This window comes from the organism of the source record quoted next, unplaced genomic scaffold (genome assembly GCF_019419815.1).
Source record: "Pyrus x bretschneideri cultivar Hongxiangsu unplaced genomic scaffold, Pyrus_bretschneideri_v1 Contig19, whole genome shotgun sequence".
NCBI classification, from domain to species: domain Eukaryota; kingdom Viridiplantae; phylum Streptophyta; class Magnoliopsida; order Rosales; family Rosaceae; genus Pyrus; species Pyrus x bretschneideri.
In genome coordinates this window covers 356,254-370,470 of record NW_025999490.1, presented here as the reverse complement: position 1 = coordinate 370,470, position 14,217 = coordinate 356,254, and the positions used below count along the sequence as shown (strand labels likewise).

General features: G+C 37.7%; 2 protein-coding genes and 1 pseudogene across 7 annotated transcripts; all 3 read left to right on the top strand.

Annotated features, from left to right (window-relative positions):
• Positions 1-327: 327 nt before the first annotated feature.
• Positions 328-2,497, top strand: LOC125476431 (serpin-ZX-like). Its single transcript, XM_048582608.1, has 2 exons — positions 328-936; positions 1,220-2,497. The coding sequence occupies exons 1-2, from the start codon at positions 328-330 to the stop codon at positions 2,381-2,383; spliced, it is 1,773 nt and encodes a 590-aa protein (XP_048438565.1). The 3' UTR covers positions 2,384-2,497.
• A 152-nt stretch (positions 2,498-2,649) lies between these two features.
• Positions 2,650-6,627, top strand: LOC125476430 (annotated as a pseudogene).
• Positions 6,628-7,629: 1,002 nt separating this feature from the next.
• Positions 7,630-12,124, top strand: LOC103953236 (phenylalanine--tRNA ligase, chloroplastic/mitochondrial). 6 transcript variants are annotated; one of them, XM_048582711.1, is made up of 11 exons: positions 7,630-7,894; positions 8,431-8,621; positions 8,875-9,081; positions 9,176-9,293; positions 9,523-9,599; positions 10,271-10,450; positions 10,621-10,665; positions 11,010-11,114; positions 11,571-11,708; positions 11,805-11,858; positions 11,946-12,124. In XM_048582711.1, the coding sequence occupies exons 1-10, from the start codon at positions 7,687-7,689 to the stop codon at positions 11,853-11,855; spliced, it is 1,320 nt and encodes a 439-aa protein (XP_048438668.1). In that variant the 5' UTR covers positions 7,630-7,686; the 3' UTR covers positions 11,856-11,858; positions 11,946-12,124. The 6 variants fall into 6 exon arrangements, with proteins under 6 accessions (XP_048438668.1, XP_048438667.1, XP_048438666.1 ...); XM_048582710.1 differs by having other exon boundaries at positions 11,805-11,864; XM_048582715.1 differs by having other exon boundaries at positions 7,631-7,894; positions 11,571-11,684.
• The last annotated feature ends 2,093 nt before the right edge of the window (positions 12,125-14,217 follow it).

Sequence of the window (14,217 nt, the reverse complement as noted above, 5' to 3'; positions counted from 1 at the left end):
TCTAAGTTCGATTTTCGTCAGATGCGAGTTTGAACCATATTATTGTTAGGTCATTATGAGACTAAACCCACATCTTCCCCTAATGTAGAACTATAAATGATATTGGTTTTTTATAAAATAAAATTTAAAAAAAAAAAAAAACACCCAATTATACTTTATAATAATTTGGAACATTCCTTCCGCAAAAAGGTTTAGGTTAAACCCTCTATATATATTGCAATCATTGTACAGAAATTTAATCCAAAATTCAAAACCCCAAAACGTCCAACAGCTGACTTACACCACTCTCCCTCTCTACATTCCCTCTCTACATTCAAAAGCGAGACAATGTTCGGAGATCAATCTTCGTCGTCCCCATACGTGACGCCTTCGTCGACCGCAGCCTTCGGGCCGCCGTCTTCAACCCCAGCCTTGGGAACGCCGCCGTCAACCCCAGCCATGGGAACGCCGTCTGGTAACTCAGCCTTCAGGCCGCCGTCGTCGACCCCAGCCTTCGATCCGCCATCTTGGAACCCAGGCTTCGGGCAGTCGTCTTGGAACCCAGCCTTGGGGCCGCCGTCTTGGAACCCAGCCTTCGGACCACCGTCTTGGAACCCAGCCTTCAGGCCGCCTTCGTCGACCCCAAACTTGGGGACGCCGTCTTGGAACCCAGCCTTCGGGCAGCCGTCTTGGAACCCCTCCTTCGTCACTCCTTGGACCCCGGCCTTTGTAACTCCGTCGACGTTTCAGCAGCAGACGCCGTTGTTTAACTTCCAGCAGCCTCATTCTCCTGGCGCCTTTGAATTTGAATTTGAATTTGAGAGTTATAGGCCGTTGTTTGAAGAGCCGACACCCTTCCCTGACTTTGATTTGATGACGGAGATTGATCACGTTTCTCTCGCCTTCTCTATCCCCTGTCGCAACATCCCCTTCTCTCTCCCCAATCGCGATATTAAAGTAAGTTTCCCTTTTGTTATTGATTGTTCTCCAGTACAAAACCCTAACCCTAGCTTTCAATTTTCCTTTTGATTTTGAATTCTAATTTTTGAAATTTTGAATACTATGCCCCTTACTATTTACGTTTCGATTTGAACTCTTGGTTCAAAAAATTGCATGCCCTTTTCACCTATATATATGGTCTATCAGTTGTTTATCCATATGGGATTTAGGGTTTCTCAATGTTAAGTTAATTATTCTTGTGTTTGAATTCCTTGTAACTTTTTGTTTGTTTCTTTCTCAGTCGACCAAAGAATCCATCAGCAACCTAACCGATGTGTCTCTAAAAATTACTAAGCATCTACTCACCACTGAAGGCAAAGACAAAAACATGGTGTATTCGCCGCTGTCCATTCAGATCGTCATGTGGCTGTTAACGGCCGGGTCAAAGGGTCCCACAAAGGGGCAGTTGCTCTCTTTCCTTAAGTCTAAGTCCGTCGACGAACTCAACTCCCTCGCAACCCATCTTGTTCCTCTGGTCTTCGCAGATGGATCCCCTAGAGGCGGTCCCTGCCTATCATTTGCCAATGGCCTTTGGGTTAAGGAGTCTCTCTCCATCAAACCTTCTTTCAAAGAGGTTGTGGACACTTCTTACAAGGCAGATATAAATCATGTTAGTTTCCAAAACCCTGAAAAAGTGAGACTTGAAGTGAATTTATGGGCAGAAAAGGCAACGAAAGGCCTTATCACTGAGGCTCTTCCTCCTGGGTTAGTTGACAAGAAAACCATTCTTATATTTTCAAATGCCTTATACTTCAAAGGCCTTTGGAGCAACAAGTTCAATGCATCAAATACAAGAGAGGATTTTTTCCGCCTTCTCAACGGTCATTATGTTAAGGCACAGTTCATGAGAAGCTACGAGGCCCAGTTTGTAGAAGCCTTTGACGGCTTCAAAGTTGCAAAGCTCCCTTACAAACAAGGCGAAGACAAGGAGAGGCAGTTTTCTATGTACTTTTTACTTCCACATGCAAGAAACGGGCTGCCAGCTTTGGTTGAAAGAGTTTGTTCCGAGCCTGGTTTCGTAGATCGTCATCGCCCAGCAAGACAAGTCCCAGTTGGTGCCTTCAAAATCCCCAGGTTTAAGATTACCTCTGGCTTTAAAGCTTCCGATATTCTCCAGGATTTAGGACTGGTGTTGCCATTCACTGATGGTTTGACAGAGATGGTGGAGTCAGATATAATTAAGGGAAAGATATTTCATATATCCTTCATCGAAGTTGAAGAAGAAGGCACAAAAGCTGCAGCTGTTTCTACTTTTGTCGGTTGTTCAGGTGCATCGGCTAGACCGATTGTACCGATTAAAAAGATAGACTTCGTGGCTGATCACCCATTCCTCTTTTTTATTAGAGAGGAGAGGACTGGAACGGTTATGTTTATTGGTCAAGTGCTCAATCCTCTTAAAGAATGATTTTATCATAGATAGGGTCAGAAAATCTCTCTTGTTCTATCTCTCTTTTAGGTTTGATTATCCCTTAGATTTAGATTTGGTAGTTTTGCTCTTTTTTTGAACGGAAACAACTAGTGCTCTATATGTTATATAATTTGGATGTATGATTGCGGTTGGGATGATTACTAATTTTTATTCATTAGTTTTCTTTGGAGCAGTATTTTTACATTTGAGGAATTCAGTGATTGCTTTGTGTTTCTCAGAAAATTATTGATTTTTGATAAGCAATGAACAAACACGATGATGAGATAAACTGTGATCTAAATGGTATAATATTCAATATTAGGAGTAATAAAGGGACAGTGATCCCTCGACAAGTTGATCCAATCTCTTCTCTCTTCTCGTTTGTGTTTTTTTTTTATTATATTTAATTGTAAAAACGAAAGTATTTCTCTGAACTCTCTCAAGTCCTCATCTAAATGAAAACAAAATTTCGTATATTTCGTATATCCCTACGGCTGAACCCCCTCCCCCGCGGCGAAAGGTCTTTTAGTACCTTTTTGAGTTCTTCATTTAACCCAAGTGAGGATTGTTAAGCACAAAAAACCTTTTTTTCACGGTCTTTGATATTCTCCTTTTTCTTTGTCCACCCTTACTCTTTTGTTCTTCATTTTTTTTTTTTTCAAAAAAATTTAAAACTGTAAATGCCTCACAAGCTGTGAGGGATGGTTGCCGAGATGCGAGAGACAGTCGCAAGAGTCTGACCAAAAGAATGTGGATGTTAATAAAACGAGTTTAGTTTTAATTTAAAACTTGGCATAGATAAAAATGTCAGTGAACTGAAATAAAAGGTGTTGTGAATCTTAACCGATAACTAATAATTTTTTTAAGGACCAACCACCACACAAAATTTTGTTTATACACATACTTCATACGTACTAAAAAAAAGTTGCTTCATGACTGGTGTTGCCTTTCAATGGTGGTAATTTAACCGAGATGGTGGAGTCATCACCAGCAGATGCCACAATGTATCATAAATCGAAGGCACAGAAGTTGCAACTGTTTCTAGTCATGTAGTTGTTTGTTTCGATTCTGGTGGTCCGATTTCTCGCAAAAAGACAGATTTTGTGGCTGATCGCCCATTCATGTTTTTGATCAAAGAGGAAATGACTGAAACGGTTTGTTCATTGGTCACGTTCTCAATCCGCTCGAAAAATGATTTATCATTAGGGCAACTCTCTTTTTAATCTGTTTTTCTAGATGCTATTGGAGTAGAAGCCTGTCTTCGAATTTTCTTAGTACTACGGTCTAGTGGTATTCTTCTTAACTTATAAAAGAGAGGTCTTAGGTTCGAAGGTTCGATTCTCCCTAAAGACGAATTTGAACCACATTATTGCTAGCTCATTGTGAGGCTAAGTCCCCTCCCTTTTATTGTGGATAATATGTTTGTTCAAGAAACTGTAATCAATATAGGATTCCATCCGGAAAAAAAGATTACTTAGTTTAACCTAAAGAATAAAACCAAAATTCTACCCCGCTTTTTTTGTTGTGTGTGGATATTTATCCCTTAGTTTTATTGAGCTTTTATTAGTTTAATTTGCTTCTTTTAATAATTCCTATTTTTTAGGAAACATGGTGGTTAGTGTTTGACCCAACTATTGTACAGAAAATTAAACCAAAGTCTACCCCGTTTTGATCAGAGGATTGGGTTCAAAACCCTAGCTAGTGTGGCTGGCAAAACGTTGAAAAGATGAGCTACACCATTTTACACCAAGTGTTATATAAGTCGAGATAAGTTTTATATTTTAAGTTGTTAATTTTTTAACACAAATATCTCATCATTTATATAGTGACACTGAAAAATCTCTCTCCCCATCACCACACAAAATTTTGTTTATTTGTAATTATTTACATACACCAAGTGAGATTGCCGGATAGAGTCGAAGACTAAGACACCAAAACAATTGAGGTGTGTATAACGCTTTGTATTAATTTGATGCAAGTTGTAAATGTATTTCATTTGAGGTGTTATTAAAAAAAGGGCGCTATACAAAATAATTGCTTTCAAAAGTGCTTTCACAGCCAAAAACGCTTTTTGTAGAAAAACTTAAATTTTTAATAACAATCCCAAAAATGTTTATACTAAAAACAATTAGACCATAAACATAAAGTAATGTTATTTATACTATATTTCTGTACCACATTTTCATATCACCTTTGGTGGCATCTGATGTGGACAACCACATCATTTGAAAAATTTGCAAAACCCAAGGAAAGGAAGAAGAAAGACTCATTGCAAAGCCCAAGGAAAGGAAGAAGAAAGACTCATCGTATACCACAATCATCATTTAATTAACTAGTTTTTCTTAATTATTAGTTTATTAAATAATTAACTAAATTAAAAATTTTGATTAATTCAAATGATGTGGTTGTCCACATCAAATGCCACATTAAATGGTATGAAAATGAAGTACAAAAATATGGTATGAATAACATTACTTTTTTTTTTATTAAAACGAAAATTCTACCCCCTTCCACAATAAAAAGTTCGCTTAAACGCCTCTCGCTTCCCCACCCCCTTCCAAATCTACTTTAAAACCAGCGTGGCTGCCAAAATTGTTTCGTACAACATGTTGAGTAGTCTTTTCATTATTCTTCCTTCAAAACCCTAGCTCTGTATTCTTCGAAATTAAGAACCATACTATTTAGGTTTTGATTCCAAATATTGCATGCCGCTTTCACCACTGGGCAGTTAGTTGTTTCTATATATGGGATTTAGGGTTTAGGGTTTAGGGTTTAATGTATGTTAAATCTGTTTTCCCTAAACTATACAGGGGTCAACCCAATGTTGGTTTAATTGTTCTTATTATATAATATTCTGGATGATAATAATTAAATTTTTGTAGCACTTTTGACTGTTGGAGTTTAGAATTAAGCATTGGTAATTCACTTGGGGTTTTTGAATATCTATGATTTCTGGTTGATTTCTAAACCCTATTATTTGTGTTTAATTTCCTTGCAACTGGAGGTTGCTTGTTTGTTTGTACGTATCTCAGTCGACCAAAGAATCCATCAGCAACCTAACGATGTCTCTCTCAAAATTACTAAGCAACTGCTCACCACTGACGGCAAAGACAAGAACATGGTGTATTCGCTGCTGTCCATTCAGGTCGTCCTGTGGCTGTTTACGGCTGGGTCAAAGGGTCCCACAAAGGAGCAGTTGCTCTCTTTCCTCAAGCCAAGTCCGTCGACGAACTCAACTCCCTCGCCTCCCATCTTGTCCCTCTGCTCTTTGCAAATGGATCCATTAGAGGCGGTCCCTGCCTGAACTTTGCCAATGGCCTCTGGGTTGAGGAATCTGTCTCCATCAAACCTTCTGTCAAAGAGGTTGTGGAACTGTTCGCAAGGCGGCTATAAAACAAGTTAATTTCCATACCAACCCTGAAGAAGCGAGAGCTGAAGTAAACTCATGGGCTAAAAAGGCGACGCAGGGCCTTATCAAAGATGTTCTTGGTCCTGGGACAGTTAACAACAAAACCACGCTTATAGCTGCAAATGCAATATACTTCAAAGGAGTGTGGAGCGACCAGTTTGATGCGTCGGAGACAGAAGAGTGTCGCTTCTACCTTCTCGATGGTACTTTTGTTAAGGCACCATTAATGAGAAGCTACGGGGACCGGTTTGTAAAAGTCTTTGATGGCTTCAAAGTCTTGAAGCTTCCTTACGAACAAGGCAAAGACGAGAAGCGGCAGTTTGCAATGCACTTATTACTTCCCGATGCAAGGGATGGGCTCCCAGCTTTGGTCGAAAGGGTTTGTTCCCAGCATGATTTCTTAGATTGCCATCGCCCCGAACCACTAGTCCCAGTTCGTTTGTTCAAAATGCCAAGGTTTAAGATCACCTCTGGCTTTGAAGCTTCCGTTATTCTCAAGGATTTAGGACTGGTGTTGCCTTTTAGTGATGATGGTGAACTGACAGAGATGGTGGAGTCACCCCGAGGTAAGGCCAGACTTATCCATAAGTCCTTCATTGAAGTTGATGAAGAAGGCACAAAAGCTGCAGCTGTAACTGTTGATGACATAGCTAGGATTTTCTCTACAGGATGAACCGATTAAAATGATGGACTTTGTGACTGATCACCCATTCCTGTTTTTCATCAGAGAGAAATGACTGAAACGGTTCTATTCATCGGTCACGTGCTCAATCCGCTTGAAGGAGATGAGTACAAATATATAACTCTGTTGGTTTATTTCTACATGCTATAGTTTATCCCTTAGACTTAAATCTGGTAGTATTCTATATGTTTTCCTTTCCTCTATGTTTTTCAACTATTTACGTTGTGGGATGATTGCGTTTAAAGATGGTTTTTATTTCTTTCAAGCAATATTTTAACAATTGAGGTTCAATGATTGTCTTGTGTTTCGAAGTTAATCAAAATTCCTCTAATTCGTTCCCTCTTTTTTCTTCCTTTCTTTTTGGTGTTTGAGGTTCAGTGATTGTTTCCATGACGAGTCGATTCAATCTCTGTTGAAATATTAATGTAAAATTGTAAGGCTTTTATGAGAAAGCTTTCAAAAGAAGTGGGCAAAGCCAATGATGCTTTGGACCATAGGCTGCACGGAAGAGGATCCTCTCCGGATTCACTTTGTGGGAATCCTAAGGATCCTCACAACCTAACCATTCATCGAATATCGCGCAGTCAATTTTCGTCGGGTACTATATATTTGTGTTTAATTTTAAATAAGAAAAGTCAAATGATTTCTAACCGTATGATGCACGATGAATGACTAAGATGCGAGGATCTTTAGAATCTCCACAATTTGAATCCAGATGAGATCCCGCACACAAAGGCTGAGAGCCGTGTACAATGAATAGGGTTGGAAGACATATGTTCATGATATGCATTGTCTATGTAGCTTAGTGCGAAGTGCTTGCTTGTAAAGATCTCCAAGAAATATCTTCAAAATACCTCTCTACATAAAACTCAAAAGAGGCATCGAGAGAACAGTCTAAAAGTGTGTGCAGTAAGGGTGTCAACTCGCGCAAGTCTAATAGGAAAATCCGACTATAATATTATCATTTTTGTGAACATAATGTTACTTGAATGGTGTTGATCGTGTACACATTTTATTTATGACTCGTACGGATTTCAAATTGCGTAACTTATCGTGTCCGGATTGGCATTGGGCGTTTCAATTTTACCAAACCCGAACCCGAGAAAAAAATTCAAGAAAAAAAAGAAAAAGAAAAGAAAATTAAAGGCCCAAATCGTCGATAAAGAGTCGAGACTCTGCCACGCACAGCTCTTCTCAGTCCCAACGAGAATGGCAACGGCCTTCTCATTTGCGCAGACCACTCTCTTCTCCAAAACCTCACCTTCTCTCCGCGCAGCTTGCCTCAGAAGCTTCACTTTCTGCCTGCCTTTCTCTTCTTCCTCTGCAGCTCTTTCCTCCGATAGGCTTCGCAGCAAGAAATGGAGGCAGCCGGTGGCTTCGGTGCTCGAGCTGGGCGGCGTCAAGATTGCTAAAGATGGTAACTTTAACCATTTCCCTCATCTGGGTTGCTCTTGTTTTTGATATTTTTGCTGTTTTTCCGTATTGGGTTTGAGTGGTGATGAGATTTTTGTACTTGGCTTGCATTTCTACAACCTGAAACTTTGAATTTCTTCATTCCGTAAGTTGTAGTTTTCTGTGAAACTGTTATATTTGAATTGGTTTTACGTTTTTACAACTTGGGTTCGCCCTTTTATTTTGTTATTCATTAAGGCTGCAGTATATTTTGTTCGGTATGCCATTGGTTGGTTGAAAAATTTTGCATTTTGTTTCGTATACTTGTTAGAATGGTCTCTCACATAAAGTCGTTGCACTCTGGAATACTTGTTTCCGATTCAAGTACATTCCATTCCAATGTTGGATGGCTTAAGTCTAACAAATTTTTGGAAGAATGTTAGAACTCTCATCATATGTTGCTTTTGATGCTGTGTCGGATATGTACAAATGGAAAGTTGCCGACTTGGTTTTCTGAAAGATTTGTTATTTGCATAATAATTTTGGATTATGCGTTTGTAGATGTGCTGAGGGATGACCCCACAAACAATGTTCCGGATACAATTTTCGCAAAGCTTGGACTCCAACTCCACAGAAGAGATCAGCACCCACTTGGGATTTTGAAGAATGCAATATACGAGTATTTTGACACCAATTACTCGAATCAGTTCGATAAGTTTGATAATCTCAGTCCAATTGTGTCTGTGAAAGAGGTATGACCTTGATTTTATTAAAAATTGGGCCATGAAATACGCCAAATGAAGGGATAAAGAATCTTTAGCTTCCAGTGTTTATCATTTCGTATCTACTATGTTTGTGGATTGTTAACCTCATTGATGATGTCATGCATTTTTCATAAGAGAAGAATTGTAGATGTGCGTTATTGCAATGCTCTTTTATCCTTGTAAGATTGTAAGAACCTATGACTTACTTCTTGACAGTGAATAAAATTTTCAATTCTTTCAGAATTTTGACGATGTTTTGGTTCCTGCTGATCATGTGAGTCGAAGTTATAATGATACATACTATATTGACTCTCAAACCGTTTTGAGGTGTCATACAAGTGCTCATCAGGCCGAAATATTGAGAAGAGGATATACTCACTTCCTTGTAACAGGAGATGTGTACCGTAGGGATTCCATTGACTCAACTCATTACCCTGTGTTCCATCAGGTTTCTTAACTCTAATGCTTACAATAAGACTTCAATGCTGCTTAGCTTCTTGGGATTCTGCCTTATGTAATGAATTTATTTCCTGCCCATATAGATGGAAGGTGTTCGTGTTTTTTCTCCACAAGATTGGGAGGCATCTGGGACAGATGGCACATCTTATGCTGCTGGAGATTTAAAGAAATGTCTAGAGGGTTTGGCACGCCACTTATTTGGTAAAATCTATCTTGAACCACTGTGCTTGGTATCTCATAGACAAGTTATAATTTGGTTTGCCATTTGAGTACTTTAGTATCCAACAAATAGCAAATAGGTATATGGAGTGTTATTTGCTTTAAAAATTCTTCAATTGTTTTCTTAGTTTATTTTATTTATATATTTATAAATTATATGAATGATACAGTTGTTTTGGAACATCTAAGTTGATTAAATTGAAATTTTCAGGTTCTGTGGAAATGCGCTGGGTTGATACATATTTCCCATTTACCAACCCATCATTTGAACTTGAGATATTTTTTCAGGTATACTACTGACTATGATCATTTTGGGGGCACAAAATAACATACCGTGTTTGTTTTGGATTGTGAATCTACTTCATGCTATTTCTGATATATGTATGTATAATTGTATATATATATAATATGGATACTTCCAATTTTGGAACTCTACTTCTGCCTGTATAACTTGTTTTATCTACTGCCTGGGATATCTAGGAATTCTAGAGTGGAAGTAGGTGTTTACGCTAGATTTAAACTTGATGCCTCTCCTAGATTACATGTAGGTCCCTTGAGACCCTTAGAAACCAAAACACAAGGAGTTGAATGCATGTAGATGAAAAAGTAATAGAACTTTTTCTTTCTGGTTACGAAAAAGTATAACTTATCAAAAATATATCCATGCAACTCCCAGGAGATACTTTCTATTCTGACTGTTTCTATTGCTCATTATTACTGTTCATATTCAACTAGTGCTTTTGATATGCTTTGAACTGGGACACTTGTTGATATTTAAATCTCATGTTGAACTAGTGGCCATTGATATAAGGTGTGGTTCTTAAATGTTAAGGAAAGTTTTCTGTTGTTACAGTTCATGCTTTGAAACCGCTTGTCATTTCTTTTGAATTGATGCTTGGATGCATGAATATTTTTAGCATTAAATCAATTTTATAAGCTGATGTTGAATACAATACCAGGAAAAATGGTTGGAAGTTTTGGGTTGTGGGGTGACAGAACAAGAAATATTGAGGAGAAGTGGCAAAACAGACAACGTTGCTTGGGCTTTCGGACTTGGATTGGAACGGCTGGCAATGGTTTTATTTGACATCCCTGATATTCGGCTTTTCTGGTCAACTGATGAGAGATTCACTTCTCAGGTGGTTCCTGAGTCTGTTAAATATGATTTTTTTTTTCTCTTTCCTCCCTTTTTTTTAAAGATATATTCCATTAGCTCGATTTTAAGACTTACAAGTGAAATAAGCAAGTATTAAAGTCCTTGTCATTTCTAATCCAGTATCTGATTGTCCAATTTTGGATTTGGATATAGTTTTCAAGTGGCCAGCTGGGAGTCAAATTCAAGCCATTTTCCAAGGTAATGTTGCAACTCACACAGTGGAAATTACCATGTTTTTTATTTTTTATTTTTTTCATGTCCTGGTCACTTATTATTGTGTAAAATTAAGATAAAGTTTAGTGAGATCTTTGACCTCCCTCCCTCCCTCCTTCATGTGTTTAGAGCTTGGGCTGCCCCTTTGTTATATCTTGTAAATCAAAAGATAGAAAGCAAAAATTGAATCATGAAAAAGGAAAAAACAAATAAATGATCTTACAGCAGTTGCTTCTTAAGATCTTGGTAGTTATGGATCTAACTATTAATTTGAGGGTAAATTACTGCTTGCTAGCATTTCTTATAAAGTTTCTTTCTTTTCGTTTCAGTATCCTCCTTGTTACAAAGATGTCAGTTTTTGGATAAATGAGTCTTTCACCGAAAACAATCTATGTGAAGTTGTTAGAGAAGTAGCTGGAGATCTTGCAGAGGAGGTATGCCTGTTTTCACTCAAACTTTCTGGAGGTGTGTAGACGTTGAACATTATGGTTGAAGGGATACATTGATGTTTATTGGAAATGAAAAGCAGCTCTAACTTGACGTCTTCAGTGCAGCTAGTTTTCTGAAATGATTTTCTCCTGAAGTGGCTTAAAATTGGAAGATTCGAAAGTTAAATTATAATCCCCACACTTAAACTGCTATATTAATTAACGATACCAACCTTACTAAATTGGTTCGGTGGAATAATTCCTACATCTGGAAAGTTATTTGTAATCCGAATGTGGAAGTTTTACAAAAATCTCTTCTATGATTACCACTGTGTGATATTTGTCCATCAAATATTTCGCCCCAACATAGTCTGGAGTCTGAAGAAGTGATTTCTAATACCTGACAGTATATTGGAAGCGGGGTTATGCAGTTTTCTGAAATAGCTATTCCATGATTGCCAGGTACAATTGATAGACAATTTCACAAACAAGAAAGGAATGACCAGCCACTGCTACAGAATCACATATCGATCCATGGAACGCTCGCTCACAGATGATGAAATTAATAAGTTGCAGGCAAGTCCTATAACGAGAGATGATGTAATCATATCTTTCCTTCATAGGAGCATTCACACTTCCATAACTGTTTCAAATGTGTATGCCACACCTCCATAACTGTTTCGATTCTGTATGCAGTGGAATGTGAGAGAGTTGGTGCAGAGCAAGTTGAACGTCGTTCTAAGATGAGAGGTCTCGGTGCGGTAGCCTATTTTGGCAATCATGATTTATAGGTGTTGAATTTTTACCTACATTGTAAAATTGTTCCCTTTTTTTCAGCTGCCTGTGAATACAGATTTTTAAGCCTGCCTTGGCAAGAGATAAAGAGATCAACCTTCCAAGAATTCAAGGGGGAGACGTTGAAAATAATTTTTTTTTTACTGGAAAAAGAAAGGTTGTAGTATCGAAAATGGTTTTGGCAAGCAAACGTATTATTTCAGCTGCGGTAATTTGTTTCAGGGAGATGCAAAGGCCCGTTTTCTCTTCATGCACACTGTTATTTATTTCCGACCTTTTGGTTGAGTAAATCAAAGGTGAATCAGGGACCACCACTCAAGATATACGCTTTTGGTGTTTTACAGGCAGTGACACGAACTTTATGCAAATGGGCTTTGCTTATATCCAAACGGGACCCCTAGTTCAACCTATGGTATCCCCAAATTTGGTTCCTCTATGCACAAGCTTCTGGAGCTCACATCTAGTTCGTTACAGATTTTGTGTGATCTGTAAACTGGTTTGTTCGCATCCTCCTGCGAATGAAAGAGCAAACTCGCAAGGAATTGAACACAACATCTTATATGTAAAGATAAACGTTCTTAATCACTCAACTTACAAATTTTCGGAAAATAAAAAGGAAGCTGTATTAAGAGAAATACAAACATTAGTTGAAGAATACAATGCTAATATTCTTAATGCAGGAAAGTAAACACAGTAATGAATTCTGCGTACTTCTTTTGTTTGCACATTCTTACCTCTTTAATCTTCTTTGCTTTAATCTATCCAAATGTTGTACACAAACAAAAGAGTGCACAATTACGAGAAGAATGTAATTCTGTTGAACAAAGTAAAAAATTCTATATCGGTCATCTTATAAAACAATCACAAATAATACTAAATGGTTGCACTTTTAATTGCATCAAAACTTTGGCATAAAAATCCCGTGCTTATTGATTACATGAATAATTCAGTTAAAACAATATCGATGTAATTAACGATGGAACGTCATTCTATAAACTTCAACAAATCTTGTATAAAATGTATACCATTTTTGCCGACGATGTGTTATTGTGTTGCCATGAGCCAGAAGGTAATCGTTCAGGATGGCAACAGGTCAAGGGGGAAGACAGACGTAGAGTGCTATGAGTCATACAATTAGGACAATGATAGCCTCTCGAATATCTGATGTCAGGTCCCTTTCCACCTCCACCCTTGTCTACCCTCTTCTCAAGGACCAAGTAACGTAGGAGGCAGGATGCCCAGCTCATTCGAATGAGGATCCTCCCCGATCCTCTTTGTGAGATTATTATCATGTTCGTTCATCGTACATTGTACAGTCAGTTTTTGTGTTCATGTTTAATTTTAAATAAAAATATTTAAAATGATTTTTAACAACACGCCACAATGAACGTGCATGATTTGAGGACCTTCAAAATCCTCACAAAGAGGATCCAAAGAGGACTTTCACAAAGAAGATCCGAAGAGGATTCACATTCAGCTCATTCAACATTTTCCCCCAAATTTTGTTTAAGGAACACGGTCCACACATTTAGAGGATTAAGCACAAAGGTCCTCTCCCTATCTGAGTATCCATTTCCCATAGCTATGTGTTCTCTACATTATCTTCAAGGCTTCAACTGTGTTTGTGGTGTATACAACTAGCTAGAAAGAATTTGTTTTTTATCATTTTGGGTTCTTCTCTTTCAATCCGTATTAAATGCTGAAATGAATAAACACATTGACAAATAAAATCTTACGATAAGACGATATATACAAAAAGATATATTTAATCAATTGAAAAAAAACATATTCGTTACTAAGCTGGCGTGTCGTGATGAAGAAATGAGACATAAAATGATATACAATTATTTAGAAGTCAAATTCTCTCATTTCTCACACAAGTTGAATAAATATAATGTTGTAACATGATTAAAATATAAAAAATATACTTTTTGTAAAAGCTACGTTACGAAGAACATAATCGGAGTCGTACACAAGGTTCTTATCTTGAAGGGCGGAGCAATCATTTCCATTCACACTGTTAATATTAACATCAAATCATAGTTGTCTCGGAATGAAAATAAATGATTAATTATACAAAAATATTATTTATTATCATAAACGTCAATTTAAAAAACTACTGGCATATCTCGGAATGAAAAGTGCTTTTCCTCCAATCAGTGAGAAAGTATTAGAGAAAGTCCAGCGGTGGCCCAATCCGCAGACAATTGCATTAAATTGCCCTTGACCCAAAAAATATGAGGGTCCAACCGGTGCAAAATTGGGACCTGGATTGTCTGCTCTTCTAATCTTTACTTATTTCTGTGATCACAGT